At 34.6% G+C, this 25,554-nt stretch overlaps 7 protein-coding genes across 7 annotated transcripts; 4 read left to right on the top strand and 3 right to left on the bottom strand.

Annotated features, from left to right (window-relative positions):
* The first annotated feature begins 536 nt into the window (after positions 1–536).
* On the top strand, positions 537–1,802 carry NAEGRDRAFT_56783 (phytanoyl-CoA dioxygenase-like protein). The gene has a single exon (XM_002681851.1). It carries the CDS (start codon positions 588–590, stop codon positions 1,782–1,784), a length of 1,197 nt encoding a protein of 398 aa, XP_002681897.1. The 5' UTR covers positions 537–587; the 3' UTR covers positions 1,785–1,802.
* Positions 1,803–1,914: 112 nt separating this feature from the next.
* On the bottom strand, positions 1,915–3,166 carry NAEGRDRAFT_55595 (dihydrolipoamide succinyltransferase). Its single transcript, XM_002681991.1, has one exon. The coding sequence runs from the start codon at positions 3,064–3,066 to the stop codon at positions 1,957–1,959; it is 1,110 nt and encodes a 369-aa protein (XP_002682037.1). The 5' UTR covers positions 3,067–3,166; the 3' UTR covers positions 1,915–1,956.
* A 1,034-nt stretch (positions 3,167–4,200) lies between these two features.
* On the top strand, positions 4,201–6,072 carry NAEGRDRAFT_82922 (glutamine synthase). Its single transcript, XM_002681852.1, has 3 exons — positions 4,201–4,432; positions 4,791–5,110; positions 5,271–6,072. The coding sequence occupies exons 1-3, from the start codon at positions 4,305–4,307 to the stop codon at positions 5,900–5,902; spliced, it is 1,080 nt and encodes a 359-aa protein (XP_002681898.1). The 5' UTR covers positions 4,201–4,304; the 3' UTR covers positions 5,903–6,072.
* A 222-nt stretch (positions 6,073–6,294) lies between these two features.
* NAEGRDRAFT_45871 (uncharacterized protein) lies at positions 6,295–12,358 on the top strand (the record flags this gene model as incomplete). The annotated part of the gene is made up of 4 exons (XM_002681853.1): positions 6,295–7,828; positions 8,760–9,134; positions 10,107–10,226; positions 10,533–12,358. The coding sequence occupies 4 exons, from the start codon at positions 6,295–6,297 to the stop codon at positions 12,356–12,358; spliced, it is 3,855 nt and encodes a 1,284-aa protein (XP_002681899.1).
* Positions 12,359–12,430: 72 nt separating this feature from the next.
* Positions 12,431–14,122, bottom strand: NAEGRDRAFT_45872 (uncharacterized protein; the record flags this gene model as incomplete). The annotated part of the gene is made up of 1 exon (XM_002681992.1): positions 12,431–14,122. One exon carries the CDS (start codon positions 14,120–14,122, stop codon positions 12,431–12,433), a length of 1,692 nt encoding a protein of 563 aa, XP_002682038.1.
* Positions 14,123–15,265: 1,143 nt separating this feature from the next.
* NAEGRDRAFT_78133 (adenylyl/guanylyl cyclase domain-containing protein) lies at positions 15,266–20,534 on the bottom strand (the record flags this gene model as incomplete). Its single annotated transcript, XM_002681993.1, has 3 exons — positions 15,266–15,653; positions 15,719–16,083; positions 16,137–20,534. 3 exons carry the CDS (start codon positions 20,532–20,534, stop codon positions 15,266–15,268), a joined length of 5,151 nt encoding a protein of 1,716 aa, XP_002682039.1.
* Positions 20,535–21,022: 488 nt separating this feature from the next.
* Positions 21,023–25,419, top strand: NAEGRDRAFT_56787 (TPR repeat domain-containing protein; the record flags this gene model as incomplete). Its single annotated transcript, XM_002681854.1, has 2 exons — positions 21,023–21,934; positions 22,068–25,419. The coding sequence occupies 2 exons, from the start codon at positions 21,023–21,025 to the stop codon at positions 25,383–25,385; spliced, it is 4,230 nt and encodes a 1,409-aa protein (XP_002681900.1). The 3' UTR covers positions 25,386–25,419.
* Positions 25,420–25,554: the final 135 nt, after the last annotated feature.

Below are 25,554 nucleotides of genomic sequence, written 5' to 3' on the forward strand. Positions count from 1 at the left end.
TGATGTTGTTTGATTCAATGAATTGGCTTTGATTTTGTTTGATGTTTTCATCTCTTCACTTTTTGAATCACATACATGTATGAAACTCAACTCTCTACACATGTTGATAGGAATTGATAGGTGGGGTTTGATGAAAACAAACAACAGTTTGAAAAGGCTCGTAGGAACCTATAATTGCAGGTTTAAATATCTCCTCAAAAAGGTAGGATGACGGTTGTGTTTTGTAGATTCTGGTGTACCATCACTGGATTTTAGAATAAATTTGTAAATGGTGAACACCATAAGTTGATCATTGGATGACCATTTTTTTAAATATTAAATATATATTTAATTGTTAATAGTATTATGAATAATATATTAAACATTAACTTTCAAAGAATGATTACGAAATTACAATAACATCATAAACCTTCAATTTCCGATGACTCACTTTGAATTTCAATTTGAAAAACGAATTTGAAGTTAAAATTCAAAATTGATAAAAAAACTTTTAAATAGCAAAATCCAACAAGTTTCTTTGATTTCAAAAACACAAAAAAACAAATACAACAATCACTTCCATATATCCCAAACATTTTCCTATCAATATGATTTCCAACTCCAATAATTCCAGTCATTGCACAATTAACTTTACAAAAACTGGTAAAACTTTTGAAATGCCAAAACTGAATGTTCCCCTAGTTGCCGATCAGAATGATCCAACGAAAATGTATTGTCAATCATTCACCGTTGATTCAGATGATCAACAAGTATTGCAATTCTTCAATACCTATGGTTTTGTCGTTTTCGAAAATGTACTAAACCAAGAAGAAACTCAAGCCACAGTGAATGATATCTTCAAAATTCTATCAGATGGTACTGAAGGAAAATTTAATCCAGAAGATACCTCAACTTGGAATTGTTGGCCACAAAATGCTTTGGAACATTTTGGAAATGTTTCAATTCCAAGTATATTCTCTCGACAATTCTTTATGAATCGACAAAATGAAAATGTTGTACGAGCATTTTCAAAGGTATTCCAATTACCAATGACTGAATTGATCGTTAGTCATGACCGTGCCTCATTCTACAGACCTCCAACCATTAATCCAAAATGGAAGACCAAATCAAATGTTCACTTGGATTTGAATCCAGCTGAAGCTCTCGATGAACCTGAGAATGCCACAGTTTCCTATAATGAATTGAATAGGTTACACTATTCATCTGGTAAAGGTCACTGGATCACTGAGAATAATCATGTATGTTCAAAGAGAGATGGTCTGCAAATTCAAGCCCTCATCAATTTGAATGATAATCTGAAAGAAGATGGTGGTTTCGTTTGTGTACCTGGATTCCACAATCATTTCAGAGAATTTTTCGAGAATTCCAATCTTGTAAATGAGCTCGGTAGAGGCAAACCAAGTTTCAGCTTCCAAAAGAATGATCCAGTCAGTGGCAATATCCACCAACTGGCCCAGAGAGTCCCTTCAAAGGCTGGTAGTATTATTATATGGAATCAATTACTGCCACACGGAAGTACCTTCATGGAGAGCACAACTACTGCCAGATTCAGATCGGCCATGTATCTGAGAATGTTCCCAAAGAGTATGCTCCTTCGTAGTGGTGCCTCAAAGAGAAGATTGAACAGAAGAGAAGGACTCAGAAAGAAGATTCACAACCTCTACATTAAGGAAAGAGTTCCATTAGAATTGACTGATTTGGGTAGAATTGTTTTTGATATTGAAGATGACAATAGTGAATCTGTTTTTGATCCAATTCCTCCATTTGCCAATCATTTGAAATAAATTATTCTCTCTCAAAAGAAAACTAATAGAAACATTTTTAATTCCACACACACATTTTCACACACTTTCAAAATGTTATCCACACAAACTAGTTCATTAAAACATTCCGAAAAATTCAAATCCAAAATTTAAATTAAAAAATTTAGGGATATTATTGAAAAATTTAGTGGATTTAGAAGAGCAACATCTTTTCTGGATCTTCGATCAATTCCTTAACTCTCTTCAAGAAAGTAACAGCTTCTCTACCATCGATAATTCTGTGGTCATAAGTCAAGGCAACGTACATCATTGGTCTGACAACAACTTGATCACCAATAGCAATTGGTCTATTCTTTGTGGCGTGCATTCCCAAAATAGCAGATTGTGGAGGATTGATAATTGGTGTACCCATCAAACTTCCGAAAACTCCACCATTAGAAATAGTGAAAGTACCACCTTGCATATCATCAAGGGAGATGGCATTCTTTCTGGCCTTTTCACCCAAGTTAGAAATGTCTCTTTCAATTTGTGCAATTGACTTGCTTTCACAGTTTCTGACAACTGGAACGACCAAACCATTTGGAGTGGCAACAGCAACACTAATATCGACATAATCACGATAAACAACTTCATTACCATCAATGACACCATTGACAGCTGGAACTTCAGTAAGAGCAATAGAAGCAGCCTTACAGAAAGCACCCATGAAACCCAACTTTAAACCATCGTGACGTTCTTGGAAATCGTCTTGGTTAACCTTTCTCAATTCCATAATCTTCTTCATGTCAATTTCATTGAAAGTGGTCAACATAGCATAGGTGTTTTGGGCTTGCTTCAAACGTTCAGCAATCTTAGCACGAATACGTGTCATTTTAACTCTTCTTTCAGTTCTAGCGAGTCCATTGGCAGAAGTAGTTGGAGCTGATGATTGTGTTGGTTTAGCTTCTTCCTTCTTTGGGGTTGGTGTTGGTGTGGCAGTAGGAGTTGGAGTAGAAGGAGTGGAAGCAGTTGTTGTTGTTGTTGTAGTAGTAGAAGGAGTGGAAGCAGCAGCAGCAGGTGTAGCAGTTGGCTTACCATCAGTATCAATGATGGCAATATCCTTACCAACTTCAACGGTATCCTTGGCATTAGCCAAAATAGCCTTCAAAACACCAGCTTCTGGAGCACGGATTTCCACAGAGACCTTATCAGTATCAATAGTACAAATGACTTCATCTTCAACACAAGCTTGACCTGGTTTTTTCACCCATTCATTGATTTCACCTGATGAGATGGAATCACCCATTGATGGAACCTTTATCATAACATCCTTCAAGAGAGAAGGAGTAGAGTGAAGGAAACGTTGTTGGGAAATGAATTTCTTGCTGGCCAAGATGCGTGATGATTGAACGATAGATCTTCTCATTTTTTGTATTAGATTTTTGAAAATTTAAAAATAATAATTTTATTTAAAATATTGATTGTGCGATGAAGAAAAAGCGCCTTTGTAGTCAAATCTGCTTCGGGATTTTTAATTCGGCCATTTTACTTCTGCTGAAACAATCAATTAAATTATTATTGGCAAAGAGGTATGTTGTCAGAGATTGTGGTGAGTGGGGGGTTATCATTGATTGAATTTATTGCAATTTTAAACTATTATTACATGCATAATTGATGTATTGATGATGATGAATTGGTTTGAAGAGAGAATCTATTGGCGAGAAGATAGTTCAACAATTCATGCATCATCGGTATAAAACTGTAAAGAAGATGTTTTTTCTCTCGGGCAATGGTGTTTCAGGACCATGGTCTGATTTTCATTCCAACAATTTTGTAAACATCCAACCAGACTATGACTTTTATTACCCAATGGGGTTGATTGTTAAGGTTTTTCAGTAATCATGTACTGTATTCACACTTTTTGTAATCTTGGTGTGAGCAACAAGGTCTTTGAAAATGCACTTTAGATTTTTAGGAGTTTGAAAACTGTGAATTCATTGAACATCAAACAATACTCCAAGTCGAACCAATTTCTCCATTTGACAATAGTGTATTGTTTTCTTCATCATGAACTACAACTGAATCTCAACGATTCGATTCAACAAACGTATCCTTAGATAACGAAGAATTTCATTCAATACAAGTTTTGTTTCATAAGAGGAACATTACATCTTTTGGAGTTAACACATTGAGTAAATTATTATTGTGTTAGGCTACACACTAAATTGTGAATTTATCTATTAAAGCATACTTCTTTTTCCAACATGCACCCAATTCTCAGCACATTTGTAACACGGGAATGGAAAATAAATGCAAAACCTATCTCGCACTCAATTACAGTGAGGCTTGTAGTTAACGGCTAATTCCCTCCAAAATTTTTATGATTAGAAGGTTCCCACTTCGCAATCCAGGTGAATTTACCAAAACAGCAAAGATTTAAAATTACACGAACGAAAAAAACAACTCGACAACAATTTTGTGTGTTATTGTAGAACATCACAATTATCTTTGAATATCAAATATACAATCACTCTCTCCCCCATTTCCCTGTACCCTAGAAAAATGTTCGGATATGATCAAAAGTTTCTCGATTACTCTGTCCTTGAAACCTTCAACAAATTAGATCAACACGGTAAAATTATGGCTGAATACGTGTGGATTGGAGCAGTTGATCCTATGGGTGACGTAAGGTATGTTTATTCATTCTACAATCATGATGATTAATTCTTCTTCTTCTTTCCTCCTACTGCTTGTTCATAACGACTGTTGGCTTTGTATTTTGGTCAAACTTACATATCGGGGTGTTATTCCTAATTCGCTCTTCATGGAAATTTCGCGTTTTTTCCGTACCTACTATTTTTTGGCTGGTGCAACTTGTCGTAATTATCATGCCCTGACCTTGTTTCTTCCTGTGATGAAATAATCATTTATTGAATACTACTCCTCACCATACTATGAACTGCTTTTTACTCAACGAACCAATGATCATTACACTCCTAATGATGAATAATTATCTTTCAATGTGTTTTGTTTATTCCGCACTGACAGATCCAAAACGAGGACATTAGACTTTATTCCAACCAAGCCAGAACAATTGCCAGAGTGGAACTATGATGGTTCAAGTACTAACCAAGCTTCAGGCCACGACAGTGAAGTCATCATTAAACCAAGAGCTATCTTTAAGGATCCGTTCAGAGGTGGTGACAATATTCTCGTAATGTGTGACACCTATAGACCAAACGGTGAACCTCTTGCAACCAATACTCGTGCTCCTGCTGTTGAAATTTTCAACAAGGACCTTTCTGCCAAGCCATGGTACGGTTTTGAACAAGAATATACTCTCTACAGTTGTGATATGCATCCATTAGGTAAGTAATTTATCATCATTAACTGTTAATAATCAATTCCGTTAAATCATTGAAAATTGATAATTATTCAACAATTTATTACACATCAAATTGTTTCTATTAACCTAAACTCCGATAATTTCCACTCGTCGTTTTATTTAATTTTTATGATTTAAAACAGGTTGGCCAAAGGGAGGTTATCCTGGTCCACAAGGTCCATACTACTGTGGTGCTGGTGCTGAAAAGGCATTTGGTAGAGCCATTGTTGAAGCCCACTACAAGTGTTGCCTCTATGCAGGTGTAAATATTTCTGGTATCAATGCTGAAGTAATGCCAGGTCAATGGGAATTCCAAGTTGGTCCTTGTGAAGGTATTTCGGGTGGTGACCATTTGTGGATGGCAAGATACATTTTGTCTAGATTAACTGAATATTTCCGTGTCATTGTCTCATTCCATCCAAAGCCAATGCAAAACTGGAACGGTGCTGGTATGCATACCAATTATTCAACTGAAGTCATGAGAAATGAAGGAGGATATGAAGCTATTTTGGATGCTATCAAGAAATTGGAAGCTAAACATAAGGAACACGTTGAACATTATGGAGCTGATAACCATTTGAGATTAACAGGAAAATTTGAAACATCCTCCATGGAAAGATTTTCATATGGTGTTGCTGATAGAGGAGCCTCTGTTAGAATTCCTAGATCAACTGAAGCTGAAAAGAAGGGCTATTTTGAAGATAGAAGACCTGCTTCTAACGCTGACCCATACCTTGTTTCTTCGCTCATCTTTAAGACAACTTGCCTCGAATAATTATAATAGTAATTTCGGATTAGTTTTTATAATATAGTATTCAACAATTTCATTTCAATTTTCTGTATATACAACCTCATTGTATAACACAACATTACCCATTGTGTGGGGAGCATATCGAACGATTCGATATCAAGAACTCTTGTGTCAATAAAAAATATTTAATTAATAATGAATTGCTCTCTCTCGCTCGCTCAAATGCTCAAGAAGTAACATCCTCGCACTTTCTCACTCGAAAATTTCAATTGAATCAAATTATTCTTATTATTGAATTATTCCAAAATATTTGTTTGAATCAATTTCATAGTATTTGTTTGTTTGGTCAAGACTTTATGTTCTCGCAAAAAGTAGAACTCCATCAATTTACTTCTTTAAAACTTTTGTTAAAAAAAATGCCAAGAACAAACCCAGGTGCTCAAAAAAAGAGATCCAACTCTGCCATTGACTTGACCGAAGAAGATGAAGTTGTCCAAATCTCAGACGAAGAGGAAGAAGTTATAAAAAAGAGGAATGAAAGGCTACTTCAAAAACAAAGGGAAGCCATGATTAGATACGAACGAGCACAATCAGAGACTAGTTTCAATGAGGAATTTACTCAGATAGCCTCTGAATTGTACACTCTCACAAAACACAATGAAAGTATGGAAACTCTCATCACACAAATTGATAGATTAAATATTAAAGATCCCATGGAAGAAACGGAAAAATCAAAGATTGATTTATTGGCAGAGCAAATCATTAAACAGAGTGATGATATTGTTAGTTTTAATGTTTCCGGACAAGTATTTACCACAACAAAAGGAACCATAAGAAGAGAGAAGGAATCATTCTTGACAGTCTTGATTGATGAAAATTCACATCTTCCATTCGACACGGATGAGTCTGGTGCTTTTATTATTGAAAGAAGTGCCTTGTTGTTTTCCTATATTTTGAAATATTTGCAAAATTTGGATGAATTTACAGGTGAATTTGATATTGATATTTTACCAAAGGAAAAGACTGTGTTGAATGCATTGTTAGAAGAGGCTAAATTCTTCAGTCTTTCCAATTTGATAGAAGTTCTAGATAAGAACAACTCTGCTCAAATGTTGGAGGGTAGATCAGCTGCTAGACTTGTGGATGTTTGGAATTATGGAAATATTGTACGTGATGCTGTTGTGAGTGATGAATATTTGGATCAAATCAAGGAAAGAGTTCAAAGGCGTAAGGAGCAATTGAATCAACAACGAGAAATGATCAAGAATTTGGTAGAAAATCAACAGAAAAAACAAGTTGAAACCAGAAGAAATGAATTAGAATCAAAATTAGCTCAAATCAGACAAGATTTAGGAAAAGTTGATTCCTTGACAGTTTTCTTTTCAATTAGTGGAACAATATTTGAAATGGATATCTTTCAAGTTTTCAAATTCAAAGAGTCCTTGCTTTGTAAGATTGTTCAAAAATATAACATACCAATTCAAGAAACAAAATCTCGTCCAATTTTCATTGATAGAGAACCTGAACAATTCACACACATCAAATATTTTATTGAGAATGAGTGTCTTTCAGAGGATTTATTGTATGGTCGTTCTTATAACAAGAAGGCCCTTCTCAAGGAGGCTGCTTTTTATAACATTACAGATTTGGTGAAATATTTAGATCCAGTTTACAGATTCCCAATTGAAGAGCTTGGATCACATAACGTCGTCATGAAAAGAGAGGAAGACCTACTGAGATCATACTTTGCTACAAATAGAGATCATCCATTGCTGAGCGATCCTTATTTACATTTAATTAATGTATTCGACAATTTGGATACTTTCAAAAAACAGCCATTCCCTGATCGTGGAAACATTTTATTCAAACAGTATTCTGATCATTTATTTGTTGAATCCAGAGAGGAGTTTGAATTTAACTTTAATTGTTTTACGAAAGGAATTTTTAATGGTATGTAATATTGATAATACTTTAAAAATTAATAGAAATGTTAAGGCATGGATTGGAATGGAGTTATTATGGCAGGCGGTAGTGTGCTAGCTTGTTTATCATCTGTTCCTGCTGAATCATTTAGAACAACTCAGAAACCAACTTTTTACCTTGATAACCGAAAAAAGAAGACTCAACTCGAGGATTTAATCCCCAACAATCTTATTGAACCAACTGCAGAAAAGGAAGCAAACTTGCCACATTCTGCTTATTACAAGGCAAGTGATATCAAGATGGATTTATTGGGAAAGTCATATTTTTACAATAGAGCAGACACTCATCCATTTGCTGATTCAGATATCGATATATTCCTTTATGGACTTTCTGAAGAGGAGGCAGAAAGTAAAATCAGACATATTTACGAAACAATTAAGAAGAATACCAAATCAAATATTGTTGTCATGAGGTCATCCATGACAATCACGATGCAAGTATGTGATTTTAGACCCGTACAAATTATTTTGAGATTGTACAAGAGCCCTTCTGAGGTATTGATTGGATTTGACGTTGATTGTTGTGTAAGTTTTCTTAGTATTGCATAATTTTTGTAATATTAGCAAGTGTTTTGCATTTGATGGATCTGAGGTGTTTTGTTTACCTAGAGGTAGAAGGTATGTTTAATTATTTGCTTACTATCATCTAAATTTCATTTCAGATCTGTTGTCCATAGTGTGAACTTTGTTGATATTGACAACAATCTACCACCTATGAAAATAGACTTTACAAATATGCAGGTCGTAAGTATGATAAATCAAATGATAGTCCCTTAACAAAATAATAGGTGGATTTAAGGTGTGTGTTGTTGGGATGGACTCTGATAAAATTGTGAGAGAGGGTTTGCGTCCAGATGATTCATATTTAAACAATTTTCCTAGTTCAAACTTTGATGTAGTAAAGGCAGATTTCACAAACAGTAGAGGTCTTGCCAGATTGCTGCTTTTGGAGAAGAAGTCCACCTATATTCTTGGGGAAAAAGATCAACGAGTAACGGAGAATACAATTATCAAATTTACCGCTGAGGAGAGACAAAAGTTGTTATTTAATAATTGGGATATGGATAGTGATTATCTTGGAGTTCTTATAGCATTCAAGTATAGAGGAGTACCAACATTCTTTTCTGATTTATTGGAAATGTTACAATCTGGCTTAACTCAAACCAAATTGATAATGACTGTGGATGAAATTGAAACTATTCTTAATATTCCTGACCAAAAGCTCGCTCAATGTGAACTTACCAAGAGAATTGAGTGGATTAAGATTGATCCAGGTATGTTTTATTTTCTAAAATCTTTTCCAAATCTAATATTTCAAAAAAAGGTCGACAATTCATTGGATCTTTCAAACCAGTAATTGATAACTTTTTTGAGGATTGTTACTTTACCAATGCAGAACTCGTTAAAAGAAGAAAGGAGGCAAACAAACCAATCCGAGTTAAATGGTACACACAATCTGGAAGCTTGTTTCCAATTAGCCGTGAAAAAGAAACTGAAGAGGCATATCAAATCTATCTCAAAGACAAATCAAAGAATATTTTCACTTACACGTCTCCAAGTAATTCAATAATGTCTAGGTTTTTTACTAACCCAACCATTAATTTTGACACAATGAGATCAGATATTTCTAGATTAGTAAGATTTGAAATACCATATGCTTCTCATATTTACCCAAGCACAGAAGCATCAATTGCTGGTATTAGTCCAACACCTATTCTATCTAATAATCTAGAATTGGGCACAATGAAACCACGTATTATCATTGAGGATCTATAAAAGGTAGAATGTAATGCACTGCGTCTTGCTTGTCTCTTTTCAATCTCTCTACGTTCAAAATTAAAGCTCTGTCAACAATCTAGATATTCGAATATCTCTTTTAAAAAACCTAAATTGTTACAAAGAGATTAGGCAAGACCTTAAAAGGTTTGGCAAGATGAAACACACAACTCATATTAAACCACATGCTAACTGCTGGCGTTAATTGCCTACTCATAAAAAACAGTTCAAATTGTGTTGACAGATTTATTCGAAACAGATTGAAAATCAAGCATAGACAATCGGGTTCAACCACAGCTAATTAACATTCTTCCGCCACAGCAACTACTAGAAAATGGAAACAATCGGCTTTAAATTATTAAACAAACAAAAGAAAAATCACAAACCATCTGTAATAGTTTCGAATACTTCCGAGAGACAAATGCCACACCAAAAGCAAACACTGGATTCATCGTTTTATTCATCAACAGATTCTTCATGCAATATCATGAATGAATCGGCAACTAACTATGAAGATTATCAGTTTAGTTTCGAAAAATTGTACAGAGAAAAAGAAACTAGATTATTAATGAAGGAATACATGGAGATGGGTAAGTAATTAGTTTCTTCATCAACCAACAATTATTTTGAAATCTTCTTGTTTTAAATCTGAACGTTGTGATTGCGACACATTCATACAAATTTGGTAATCGTCTACTTTGGTGAAAATTGTGGATTTTTTGTTCTGTGGCCATGATTAGAAATGCACTCACCTGAGAGCTTTAAATTCTTGGACAACATTGAATCCTTAAAGCATTCCTGTCAAAATATTCCATCCTCATCGACACAACAATTGATTGACCAATTTCTTGATCAAACTTTCTCAATAATTGAAACATTTATTCTACCTCAATCAGAAATGGAAGTGAATATAGGAAGAAAGGAGAAGGAAGTTGTCATGTTGAAATACAAACAACTCCAGAGTCAATGGTCAGAAAGTTCTTCAGCAATTCTTGAACCTGTCAAAATTTGGGAGATTTTTGAAGAAGCAAGAATTGTAATAATGACAGAATTGAAACAGGACGTATTTCCAAGATTTATCAGATCTCAAAGGTTTATTAGCTTTATACAGACTCATGATAAGGAGTTCCTTGATAAGATTGGTTTGAATCTTGGTAGAAGAATTTCAGATACAGTTTCAGTTTCTTCAGACGAATCAAGTGGAAATTCCACTACTCAAAGAAAGAAAGTAACAGTAGATTATAGTGTCAGACCTGAATTTTATTGGAAAAATTATCAAGCAGATGCTTCAATTCATAACATTACTCAACAAGATGTCAAATTTGTTAACTCATTGACATTAGACAGCAATATTTGGCAATTATTTAAAGTTGGTGACAAGAAAAAGGGAGAATACTTTGCCAGTTTCGTTTCCAAACAGAAACTCTCAGTTTTCAAACCTGATTCCACAACAGAACGACAAGTCAACCCTCAGAAATTATACAAATTCACAGGTGTCATTAATCATTCCTTAGAAGAATTGTTATTCACACTGACAAACCCTGCCTACATGATGGATTACGACAATCAACTCAGTGTCGTTGAACAACTTGATTATCTCAATGGATTTGATTATTCTAGCTCAATTTCAGTTCAAGGATCCTCAAGCGCATTTTGGGAAAATGAAAATTTTGATGATTCGAGTTCTGATGGTGGATTGAGTGTTGATTCACAAAGTAGTACTTCTCCAAAGGTATCTCATTCGGATGATAAGTTTAGTTCTTCCATTTGCTTGGAAACTTATCCTTTCGGATGGCCAATTTCGAATAGAGATTTTCTTGTAACTCAATCACTTATATACGAAGCTAAAACTCAACGATATATTTTGGTAAAAAAGTCAATTTCTCATCCAAATTATCCAAAGAGAAAGGGAACTACTCGTGGATTCATTGTTGGTGGATGGACCATTCAGAGAGTGACTGAAAATCAAACAAGATTTTGTTTCGTCAGCTTTACTGATATGGATTTAAACGAAAGGGTGTTTAATCAACTTTGTAAAAAGAAGGGAAAACGTTTATTTGATGGATTGAATCAAACTCTGGATAGAAATTCTGAAAATGGTTTTCTTAGACCTTTATTCTCATGTGGATTATTGGAAACTTTGGAAGATTTCTTGAAATTCTACAAATTACCTGAAACTATTCTCAACGAAACTCAAGTCCAAGTATTGAAAAAGCAAAAGAGCGACAAATTCAAGAGTTTCGAAATTGATGGCTCACTCGTTCGATTAATCTACGTTTCCAGATATGACGAATCCAAACTTTCTTCCAAAGATTTCGACCAAATCAATCAAGTTTCCAATAGAAACAACCAACCACTGAACTTGAGTGGTATCCTTCTCAGTGGTCAAGGCGTTTTCTATCAAGTCCTCGAAGGAGATCCAAAATTCATTTATCCAACCTATGAAAGAATCAAAAAAGATTCGAGACATTTCGATGTTTGGTGTGTGAGTGAGGAAAGTGGAGTTAAGGAATGTGAAAGACAGTTTTCTAATTGGGCCATGAAATGTGTTGATTTGGTGAATAGTGATCATTATTTGGCTCAGTTTATGAGAAATATAATCGAAACCTTGTCGAAACTTTCAAAAGCTTCAAGAGATTCGACTAATTGGGATGAAGAAAATCATGCACTTGATGTGCTCTATCAAGCTTCCAAACAATTGAATGATTCCAGTAAGAATTAACATTCTAATAACAAAAATCTAATAAATTTCAATAATTTACAAAAATATTTATTTCACAATTTTTCAAATAATTTAAGGAAGTGAACGAATCAATTCTTCTCTATTTACATTATATTGAGGGAATTCCTTATTTTCCTCTCTGACGAATTGATCAGTAGCAGTTGAACTTGCATACAAATTTGGAGTTGGTTCATTAATTGCACTTTCCATTCTATTCGATTCTTCTTCAATCAAATCTGAAACATTTTCAGAAATTCCTTCAACTCTCTCAACAAATTCCAACTTTAATTCCTCACCCAAACTAGACAATGGTCCAGCACCTATCATCAAGTGTGCAAATTCTCCCAAACCAACCTTTTCTTTCATTTGATATTCTTCTGGCAATTTAACTAAATATTTCGAAAGTAAATGAACAATGAAAACTTTCTGTTCGAGAATGGAAAATTTGGAACCGAGACAACTTCTAGCTCCCAAACCGAATGGAAGGAAGGAGCATATTGGATGGTGACTTGAAACGTTTTCTTCTTCATGTCTTTCAGTACTGCTATAATTGGCAAATCTTTCAGGATAGAATTCGTCTGATTTCTCACCCCAAAGTTCAGTATTGTAATGAATGGATTTGATAGAGAGGGCAATAGATTGGTCCTTTGAGATCTTTACTCCATCAATAATGTGAGACTTTTTGGAAACTCTATTTAACACGCCAACTGGAGGTGAAATTCTCAAATTTTCATTAATGACACAATCTAAATATGGAAGTTTGTGAAGAGTTGCCAAATCATCTAATTGTTGAATGATAAATTCACAATATTTTCCTTCTCTAATCTTGAATCGATCTGGATAGGCCTCTTTCAATTCCTTATATAGAGTGTCTTGAACTCTTTCATTCAATGCCAAATTAAGTAAAAGGAATGAAAGTGCATCTGCTGTGGTAGCATGTCCAGCAAGGAATAAAAGTAAAGTATTGTCTTTCAAGTTCTTGTCAGAGATTTTCAATGGTTCAACTTGTTCTTCTTCCTCTTCGTGAGCTGGCTCAAAGTTTGATGGGATGGCAGGTTTAGTTTCGCTTGGTTTAGGTTCATGGAATGCTTGGTTAGCTTCAATCATTAAATCCATGGCACTTTCCATGCTAGGATGGACTACATCAATGACTCTTCTATCAACATGTTCGATTCTCTTCTTTTCAATGATGGAAGAAACAAATTCGTGCATAATTCGAATAGATTTTTCCATTCTGTGATTGTCAATAATTGGCAAGCTGGAATAAAGTTTACCACCGAGCATTCTTTCCCAACTATTGATATTCTTAAATACGAATCTGAATGCTTGAAGAACTTTCTCATTTTGGGACGAATCTTGTGATTGACTTGTATCTGAAAGACGGAAATTTGGATCAAGATAATTAAAATCACAATCAAGAGCTGATTCACCAATTACATCGAGTGCCATTCTACTGATAACATCTTTAATCTTGAGAGGAAACTTATTCTCAGATTGACCTTCTTTCGAATACTGTTGCAAATTAGAAACACAATAATTGACCTTTTCTGAAAAGATATTCCAATACTTGTCTACATGTTGGAATGGAGGATTCAAAACACTTCTATTCACTTTCCATTCAGTGCCATTCATGAAAACTAAACTCTTTCCAATAAATTCTTCTTGCTGTGGAGTCCTTAATTTGCCATCCTTTGGAAAATCTTTCCAATTATCAATGAGAATGGATTTGGCAGCATGTGCACTCGAGAATACAACAATTGGCATGTATCCTCTATAGAAAAAGACGAAAGGTTCATTATTAAACTTGTTTCTACTCAATTCGAATAGTTTTTCACCAAGTGGTTTCTTACTCTCATAGAAAATTAATTTGATAGATTGCCAGATGGATAAATGATTCTTGAGTGCTTTTCTCGTTCTTACATCTCTAACGTAGGCATAGCAAATAGCTTCATAGAATTTTACTAAAAATAGTACTGCTATTGGGAAGACCACAAACACATTAAATACTGTTGACCAATTGATAATCATCATTCCCTTTGCTTTTTTTATGTGGAAATTTTTAGAAATCCATCAATAAAACTTTTTCATTTAAACACATCATGTTTCAAATTTGGAAAATATTCAAAAATGGAAATTATAAAAATAGGTAAATTGGTTCTAGTAATTTTCCAAATATTTTAATATTTCAAAAATACTCCGAAAGGGAACGCTAATAGGGATAATAATGCAACATGTCTTTTAGCATTATCCCTTCCAATCACACTCAAATATAAAATTACAATACAAATCAACTCTATCGATGCAATAAACCATCCAAACATGCAAAACCAAACAAAATTACTCAAAATCATTAATAAACTCGTCTTTTCTCTCATAAACATTTGATCTTTGATAAATCCAATCGATCGTTCCTCAATTGACTTGTATTTTCTGTAGGGTTTCGATTTCTTTACGTTGAATAGAAGAAACTTGGCAATTTTCATCAATTGTAACGAACAAGGTAAACAAATCAATAGACAAGATAATATCCAACACACAGAACACAAACCAAAAAAGATGAATGTAATAAATCCTAATCCTAAACTCAACCATCGACAATCCACTTGTGCATCTTGTTTTTGATGTTCTTCTTGTTGTTGTTGTTCTTTTTCTGACGATGGTTGAGGATCTTTTGTGTGATATTCAATGGTGGTGGACATTTCCTGCAATTCAATCTTGTCTTCATCAACATCCATCTCCGAAGAAGAGGCATGTTGATCAACGTGAGCTGTATCTGATGATGCGGCCATTTTTTTATTCTACTTGTTACAATCATATCCATTATCATCCACAGTTTCATTGTTCGATTCTAATTGATGTGGGAGGGTTTATGACAATATGTTGGAGACTGTAAAGAGGGAATGTGAACTAGAGTCGTAATGAATCTTCATCATCGACTCGTTCTGCATTTTCAGAATGTTCTGAGGGTTCTGATTCGAGCATTCCCATTTCCATTCTCATGTTTTTCACGAGCATTGTTTCATCTTCTTCATTGAGGCGTGCTCTCAAGTGGTACATGTCATTGAGTAGGTAACCAAGCATGGATCCTTTTCCTTTAACTTCAAGCTTTCGTTCCTCAAATTCCATTTGTAAATGTTTAACTCTTTCGTAGGTTGATTGTGATACTTGAATTCTTCCCTCCTCTGAATTTGATTCCATTCTTGAAGCAACATTGATGGTATCTCCCCATAGATCGAATGCAAACTTTTTGAAACCAATTACACCACCAACAACTTGACCAGTATTGATACCAATTCTGATTCATAATTGAAATTAATGAACAGTAATAAGAAAACTAATAATTATTAACAAACTACTTACCTAACATTCAATTGTTGAGTAGAAATTGGTTTTGGATCATCTCTGCAAAATATTTGAAGAGCTTCTTTGTATCGATTTGTGTTAATGTCTCTCACCACTGAGAAAGTTTCCATAGCAAATTGGAGAACAACTTCTGGGTGAGTCACTCCTCCATCCAATCCACCACAACAAAAGTAAGAATCACCTATAGTTTTGATCTTTTCTATATTGTACTTTTCAGTCAACTTATCAAATCCGTTCACAACATTTCCAAGTAACAAGACAACGTCTTGAGGGTTGAGAATAGAAGAAATTTCTGTAAATCCAATCATGTCCGTAAATAAACAAGTAATGTCAGGAAGCTTCTCTGCAATAAATGTTTCTCCCTAGTATTATTATTATTATTATTAAATATTGAAAAACTAGTATAACAACTTACATTCATCAATCTTTGGGCAATCTTGGTTGGGAGAATATTTCTCAATAAATTTTCAGAAGTCTTTTTTTCTTCAGCAAGTGCAATTGCTTGCTTTCTCTCAAGTGTTATATCCTTAATGATAAATAAAAAAAAAACTTTCGAATCAATCATGGCCCACGATATATTCACTTTGGCTGGAAAACATGATCCATTCTTCTTCACACAATCCAATTCTAAAGTTTCTCCTCTGATTGTAGTACTGGCTGTTATAGAAGTCATGGCTTCAAAGATATTGCCAAGCTTTTCCTGACTTGCCGTATCAAATAAATTGAAAACAGACAAACCAACAACGTCATTGACATTTCTCAAGAATAAAAGTCTTGCTGCAGGGTTGTAAATCTCAATATCAAAATCACTGTTGCAGTACAACACTCCATCTACTGCAGTGTTGAAAATACTCTTTACCTTATCCTTTTCTTCTTCTTTTTGTTGTTGACTGCTCTTATTCTTCTTACTCTTATTTATCTGATTGTAGAGAACGAAGTCACGAATTTCATCTTTGGCATCCAAATATTCAACTTTAACATAGTTCAACATCATTCTCAAAGTTTGAAATTCATTAAAGTGAGCATCAAGTGATAGGAACAATAAATATGCAGTGAATGGAATTGTTAGTAAACCAAGAACTCCAAATATAATGCTAACCAGAGACGACGTATTGTTTTGAAGTGCCTCAATATAAATATTCAAAAATATTTCAATATCATCAGTAAGCTGGCTACAAATTGAGTATATTCCTGTGTAAAATTCACTAAATGTTTTGAGAGGGTCTACTGTAGTTGTTCCAAATACTTGATTAACTATTGACAACTCAACCAAGAACAAATTCACCATATCATTCAAACTGGAACAGGCTGCATGAGAAGTTGAGGTTCTATTGGAGCAGTTTCCAGTACCGCTTATAATTTCATCAACCTCAGAAAACATGCCTATGAGTGGTTTTTCACCATTTTCCTTGTCTCCATATATCAGCTTGTTCCACAACACATTCAAATTCAACCCAATCTCACCAATGCCATCGTGCAGTTTTACAAGATCTGCATTGGAAAGTAGTGCAGGGTTGTTTGCAGTGGTATTCGGAAGTAACTTGAATGTTATCAATTCCCCAATACTAAACACTCCTTTCTGTGCATAATTTGAAATTTTTACAGACTTGGCAATACTCTTCATAATTAATTCTGATTCTGAAGAAGTGCTGAAAGCCTCCAGGTAAAAAATAGATACACAGAGTGCGGATAAAGCTATCAATAATATAGAGAGGAATGTGAAAGTATAGGATGGATTGCTAAGGTAATCAGATATTGAGCTGCCACTGTCGACTGATTCTTGATTTTTGGTTGTCAATTGTTGGTAGAGTTTGATAATAACATCTTTTGGAATGTTCCTCTCCACCAGTTTGATTGCTTGTTTAAGTGAACGCACAACTACGAAAAACATAACAATAGAAAATGCAAACACCATTAACATTGCAATCAGGCAAGATATGTAGAAATATCTAAATATCAATTCCGTTTCATAAACAGTGGCATAATTTCTATCAACAATGTGTAAGCAGTATTGTTGGTAATTTTGAAGAATGGTATCTCTATTGAGCCACAAGTACATGAACTTAAAGTTGGTAACTGTGGCATTAAACTCTTCAAGACCGTACTTTTTGAATTCTCTTGCTATTTGAATTAGAAGATTAGTGTTGAGGGCAATTGAGGAATTAGATACATCTACACCAGTAAATTCGTCATTATTAGTATCTAAAATATGTGGAATGTTAAACGTATGGCTGTCTGAAGAATAATCATGGAAAATATCATTAGTAAAGGAGCCATCAAGAGCCATTTCCTCTAAAACTTTGAGACCGTGAATAACTTTGTCCAATCTTTCCTTGTGAATATGGTTGTAGCTAGTGTAGTTGTAAATTCCTTTTGCTTCCAAAGATAAAGTACTAAGTTTTGTGTTGCCATCAATAGTTGCCAAGACTTGAAACATTTGCTCTATTCTATTTTCAATCAATAAATATGAAATATCAACACTAGGAAGACAATTAGCAATAATTGTAGGCATATCTTTTGTGGAAGCCACAAGAGCATAATATCCAAATCCAAAACAAGCAACAAATGTTAAAAAAGAAACTACTACAAATATCAGTACCACTATATACGTTGCCTTGTTATCCCCTGAGGTAGCCAAGGCCATTCTGAACAGACCCTCCTTCCTTACTTCTGGATCTTCTGAAGCTTCATTAATCAAGTTCAATATTTCAGGAGTCTCTTCCGTCATTTCTTTTGTGGTAGAGTTTTCTGCAGTAAGTTTGTTAGTGCTCTCCATGACAGACTTTCTAAATGATATGAGTTTTGATGCTGTTGACATGGAAGACAAGGGGCTTTTGGCATTAGAGGGAACAGTTGATGCTGGGCTTTTCACTGGTGATGAGATGGTTCCTATTACTTTTCCTTCCTTCCTTTCTTCTTCATCTTCAATCTCATTGGCTTCTTGATACAACTCTTGAGCTCTGATATTGTTAAATATTACCAGTTCAAGAAATCGTGCATATAATCTTAGAACTGATTTATCGCCACCAAAATCTTTCATCAAATTCTCAAAGGTTATTTCTGACTCAACAGTTAGTTGGGTAATTCTTCTGTTGATTGTAATAACAGTACCAAAATTGACCATTTCATTGGTCATTTCCTTCCAAAGCGCTTTGTGCCAAGATAGGATTGTATGGTGTTGTCTTTCCAAGTTGGCTAAAATATGCTTCACATCCACAAAACTAATACCAGAACCTTCACCTGATTTTTTGTGCAGTAAGGTTTCCATTTCTTTCAATTTTTCTTTCAAAATAAATTCTGTTATAATATTGAGTTTGTGTCTCTTGATTTTCTTCAATAAAGCGAGAGAATATTCATAACAGTTGGTGCCTTCATTCCAGAAATAAGCGGTTGTCATTGCTGCAGCAACGATATTTTCAGGATAGGAGAAGGAACGATGTTGAGCCACTCCTTTGATGAATGAGATGCAAATCTCATTGTCACTTAGACCCAAAGCATCATTTAAAAGTTTCGTCTTTCTACTTGATAATCTAAAGAAAATGTATAATTGTCTAATTCTTTTTTGATCTTCCAATTCCTTGAAGAAAGAGTAACTTTCTCTTTCAAATAAATGCCTCAATTCTGATATTTGTTCCTCGCTGGCAGTATATTCGACTCCATTTTCCAAAAGTTTTACCAATGAATTCTCCAAGCAACCAATGAAACCCCTCCTTATGGAATAATATGATACACCAAGATAAATGGTCATTGCTGCAAAACCAATAAAAAATCCAATTATTGCCAGTCCAATTGATGTACTAATCATTCCTAGTCCAATTTCTAAATCTTGTTTTTGATTAATGAAAGAGGAAATGAGAGGACCTAAACTTGTACCAATTTTAGAAAAGACAATACCACTCATAAAACCATTCTCTGATAGAGAATAGTGAGGTATGAGGAAGAAAATAGATGGAACCAAAGTTGTAGAGAGAACAATATGAACTATAGCCCTCACAAATACCATATCATTTGGAATAGCATACATGACAATTACTTGCAACTGAGATGTTGCCATAAAGTGAGCAATAAAGAATGGACTCTCTGAAATGAATACAGATTTGCTTTTGAGATGGGTATTTGTAATGATGAGATTATACATTGCAGTTACTGGTACCAGTACAACTGCCATAACAATACAAGTAACCAAAAGTGCAATATTAGTTGGTGAGTAGCACATTTTGGTTGGAAATCTAGAAAGAGCATACTGATCTATTGTGTATCCTTCAAAGAACTTCTTTCCTGACACTCTATCACAATCCACAAATGATGTCAGCAAGTACGGTATTGTAAGATGACCAAAAAAGCAAGCAAAAGCAACAATCTTCAACAAGGTTCTAAAGGTTTTCATATTCCTACTAGCTGTCATGGCTGCCTTTGCAGTTGTAATAAACAAAACCAAAGCAGCAAGAATAAACACCATACAAACAACTGTTATTGCAATCATTGCCTCATACGTAATCAAATCTAAGGAAAAAGTAATTGGATAATTCAAAGCTTTTGAAATCCATAATCCATATTCTCCCCATCCATAATCACCCATTACTGATATGCTAACGGCTCCATAACATGAATATAATACAACGAGCAAGTTGAGGATGAAATTCTTCCATGATTTCTGAGGTGCTTTGTCAGTCATGACAATTATTCTATTCAGCAAGGCATCCTTAACTTTGACAATATTCTGTCTCCTCGATAAATAACCTGAAGATGAGGAGGAGCTACTAGAATTATGAGAAGAACTCTGATAATCGGAGTGATGCCTAAAGTCAATCATGATGTAATGGAGGCTTTTTTAAAGTTTTATGACTCTAGAGCAGATTTAACTAACCACCAATTAAACAACCAATCACTGGCCATCATCTTGTGAGCTTCTCTGTTTTTTAAGCAAGCTTGACATGAGTTGATGGCTGCTGTAAATTATTATTCCCGCTATAAAATAAATATAAAATTAAACATCAAAAGTTGGAGATAATTAACAGCAGTACAATTGGAAGTTTGGTTGGCCAAAATGGTCAGGCACTAATTGTGGCAAAATTGTTCCGAACTGACTCTGTTTTTATATCGTTTTAACATTTTTTTTAATTATTTAATCATGGTATATTTAATATTTAATATTTTAATTTCAATAGATTGATTTATATTAAACCTTAAATCAATTAATCAATTACTTGTGTCTAATTACATAATTTAATGTTAAATTGAAAAAGCGAATCAACATCCACCTGTCTTACATGTCACTAATCATAAAAACACACAAAAAAAATGTCATCCTCAAATCTTGCTGAAACTGATGCAGCAGCAAGTGACACATCAAAATCATCGTCATTAACATCTAACCTCCTTCCTCTCCTGGACCAACTTTCTCAATATGCCCTCGATCTCTCACAAAACAAAATCTTTACCACCTCACTCTGTGATTACATTCAAAGTGCCTCACAACAAGTTTTCCTCTATGAAAAACTTGTTCAAACCAATCCAGATAATCCCTTCATTGCAACAATGAATTATTCCGATGTTCAACGTGTAGCCGATGCCCTTCATGAGGCTTGCATCTACTTGATGGAAGTTCTCGGCAAGGATCCACAATTCTCTCGAAAGGAAGACGCTCAAAACGATTACATGTTTGAGCGGGAAGATCGTGAACAAGTGGGAATGATGAAGGTGCGTACCTTAAATATCATTGAAACGACGCGAAAAGCCAATACCAACTCGCTCAACGAGGTGCAAAAGAGAAAAAATTTACAGGCGCAACAAGTCTTTCAATTCGATTTGCACGCTCGTTTGTATAACTCAAAGAATGGTGTTGTTCAACCTGAGGAATTGACCAATGATTCGAGAACATTCCACACCATCGGAAATGAAAATAGTGGAGGAAGAGATTCATTGATGAAAAAATTGTTTCACGTCTTGAATAATCAAATTGCTCAACAGAAGGAACATCAGGCTCAACAACAAGCTTTGGCTGAGAAGGGAAAGGCTGTTATTAGTGCAGCTGATAGTTTGGCTAGAAATTCTGCTCAGAGATTAAAGGTTATTCTTGTGAATGGTGTTACTGGTGTTGGTAAAAGTAATTTCTGTAATACCATTTGTAGAGAATTATGTGATCAAAATCCTGATACCATTCAAAGAAAATTCCATTTGAGATTGAGAGCAAATACTAAATTTTCTCTCACTGTAAGTTTTCAAAGATATTCACAAGTTTTAAATTTATTCTATTTCTAATAACTATTGTACTTAACTGATAATGAACTGATTGGATAATTTATTGAATTGTAATAATACTATTTTGGAATTTTTCAAAAATTAGACAACAGAAGCCATGCAATATGTTGTTCAAACATGGCACGTTGGACCATTGCCAATTCATGAAAAACAACTTCGTGAATTGTATCAACAATCTTTTATTGGTGTGACAACAATTCTCTATTTGGAAGATCCAAGTAATATCCATCAAATTTTGGCTCTCTTACCAAATATTAAATATTCTCCATCCAGTCGTGCATTTGTTGTCATTAGTTCTAGATCACAATTGAAATTGGAATTTGATAGATTCTCAAAGGGTTATATTGACCTTGTAACTGACTCTGGTGTCAAACAAATTAGAGATAGAATTGTTGAGCTCGATACTGCCAATACTGAAGGTAGTATTGCTGCTGATCAACATGATTTGGATAATTTTTCTGATCACGAATCTGACTTTGAAAGTGATGATGAAAGTAGTGGAGAAAGTGATGAGGAAGAAAAGCCAACCAAAGCAGGTAAAAATGACAAGTATCACATTAAAAAGACTCCACAACAGAAAAAGATGGAAAAGGAACTCAAATCAATCTTTGGTAGTACCAAGAAGAAGACATTTGCCATTCACATTGGTATCAAGGATGACGATGAAAAAATTCCAGTCTTCCAAAGACACTTTGATGTTATTTATTGTACATTGGAACCACTAAGTTTTGATGGAGGTGCTGAAATGATGCAACACCTCAACCCACAACTCCAAAGTGACGAGACAAGATCTGTCTCTGCTTTGGCTGAAAATTTACCAATATTTATCAAAGTTCTCACCAGATCTCAAATGCTCTATGGGGGTGACCTGTCTGATTACTCATTTGCTATTGGTTCATTCATGGATAAGTATGGCAACACTGATTTCCCACAATTGAGAAAACTTTGTCAAGGTTTCTTTATTGGTATCTGTGAAAAGTGGGACAAACAACTCAGAAATTTTGCACTCAAACTCTCAATCTTCCCATTCTCTTTTGATGCTGTCAGTGTTGGACTCGTATTGGAAACTCCTCTCAATGAAACATTACGCTACCTCCAATATTTGATCTTCTTTGGTTTGATTGTTCAGTGTGAACCTGGTAGATTTAGTATGCATGACTTGGTCAGAGATACCTTCCAAATTTACAAGGATGAAGAAATGAGCGATAGAGATCCACTTAAGAATGATATTGCCGAATGTGAGGAAAGATATGTCCAACACTATTTCAACTTGTTGAGATTATACAATATGCAACATGAATACTCTGGTATTATTTACATGCCTGGTCCTGAAAGGTATGACATGGATATTGAAAATATGAAATATGTTGTTGAATTTTTGAAAGATTTGGGCAATACTGACTATGTTGATGCTCTTAACACTGGTAGATATATTTTCAGAAATTCAATCTATGCTATTGATAGAGGTCGTCTCTACACATTCCTTGAGAGCAGTGCCGCAGTCGATAAACTCCCTGATGATTTTGGAAAGGCCAACTTTTTCGAAGGTTTTGCCATGATTTACTTTGATTTGATGGATCACAAGAATGCCTACATTAAGGCAAAGAAGGCCCTCGATTTATTAGAGAATGCTTGTATTTTGAGTGATGTACCAAGTGACGAACTCAAACAATTACCAGTACTTCTTCTTGCTGGTGAAATTGCCTTTAGACAAAATCAACAAGATATTGCTCTCAGATTCTTTGAAAAGATGGTTACTCTTGCCAATAAGTATGCTCACGACTGGCAAAAGATTACAGTGGAAAAGAGTAGTGATCCGTTTGCTATCGTACAAGGTTTTGAGGAAAATGAAGTAATTGTCAAGGATATTTTTATTGGAAAGTCTTATATTTGCCAAGCCAAGATTTACATGCAAAGAGGTGATGTCAAGAATGGTAAAAAGTTCTTTGAAAGAGGTCTCACCATTATGCAACGTATTTACCATCGTTACCATCCATTTATCAGTGATGCTTTTGCTTCCTATGCTCAACTTCTTCGTGATTTCAAATCAAGTCAGTACTATGAAGACATTTGCAAGTACTATAAGGATGCTATTGAAATTGATACCAAGATTTTTGGTGAAGATTCATTCTCTGTTTGTGAAAAGTTGGATGGCTATGCTGTTGCTCTCTTGATGCAAAACAATTACGAAGCTGCCGAACCAATTTTCCAAAAGACCCTCATTACTAGAAAGAGGTTCTTTGGTGAGAATGACATTACTGTCAGTTCAACCCATAACAACTTGGCTGTCTGTTTAAAGCACTTGAGAAAGGCCGATGAAGCCAAGATTCATTATGAAGCCTCTCTCAATATTTTGACTGACTTGTTTGGTCCAAATGACTCTAGAGTTGCTACTATCAAGACCAATGTTGCCAAACTAAAGTTGGAATTCTCAGAATCATATGAAGACGCTGAAAAGACTTTCCAAGAAGCTCTTGAAACATTGAAAGATGAGAATATCCATGAAAAGGGACGTCAAATGGCCAGTACATTGAACAGTTTGGGTGATGCTTCTCGTCAAAGGCAAGACTATACAAAGGCTCTCGAATACTATGAACAAGCTATGGCTATATTGGAAGAAGTTAAAAAGAAGGCCAATACTGAGAGTACTGAATATTCTGAAGTTATTTCTGAGAGTGTGAAAATTCTCCTCAGTATGTCCAACTTGCACTACGACAAACAAGAGTACAAACAAGCTGAAGAATTATTGGAACGTGGTTTGGAAATTATTCAGAAACATCTTGGTGGCGAGAACCATCCTCTCTATCCAAACTATCTCAGTTTGGCAGCCAATACCAAACTTAACAAGAAGGATTATTCAGGCGCTGAAGAATACTATCATAAGGTTATTGAAATGAAGATTAAGCAAAAGTTACCTCCAACAGGTATTATGCCAACAAATCAATCTTTGGCTGTCTGTTTGGATCGTCAAGGTAAATATGCTGAAGCTATTGAACAATACCAAAAGGTCTTGAACATTCTCAATGAAAGCTTTAAGGATGATTTGGATAAGCAAATCTCAGTCATTAGAGCTATTGCAAGTGCCAGTACAAAGAAGGAACCAAAGGATTTTGCTACTGCTGAAAAGTACTTTGCCGATGTTGAAAAGTTAATTGTTAAAAAGACTGGCTCTGACAATAATATTGAATATGGTGAAATTATGAGTGATTTGGGAGCTTGTAGAATTCAATTACAAAAGTATGAAGATGCCATTCTGAACTTTGCAACCTGTGAAAGAATCTTTTCTGAATTCTTTGGAGACAATCATGACAAGACCATTACTGCCAGAGAAAATGTTCAAAACTTGAGAACTCTTATGCAACAACAAAACATCAAGCAAGGATGCCCATGTACATTAATGTAAACATTATTAATAATAATAAAATGACAATATTTTGAGATCCAAAAAAACTGTAGATGATTATGGAGGTGAAATATTTCACATTCATATCGCCGTTGATCTATTTCTTACTACTCTCCAATGACGGCTACACGAGTAGTGAAAGCTTCAAAATAAACTGTTTTTTGTAATC

The sequence above is a fragment of the Naegleria gruberi genome, assembly GCF_000004985.1.
Source record: "Naegleria gruberi genomic scaffold NAEGRscaffold_4, whole genome shotgun sequence".
Lineage (NCBI taxonomy): Eukaryota > Heterolobosea > Eutetramitea > Acrasida > Naegleriidae > Naegleria > Naegleria gruberi.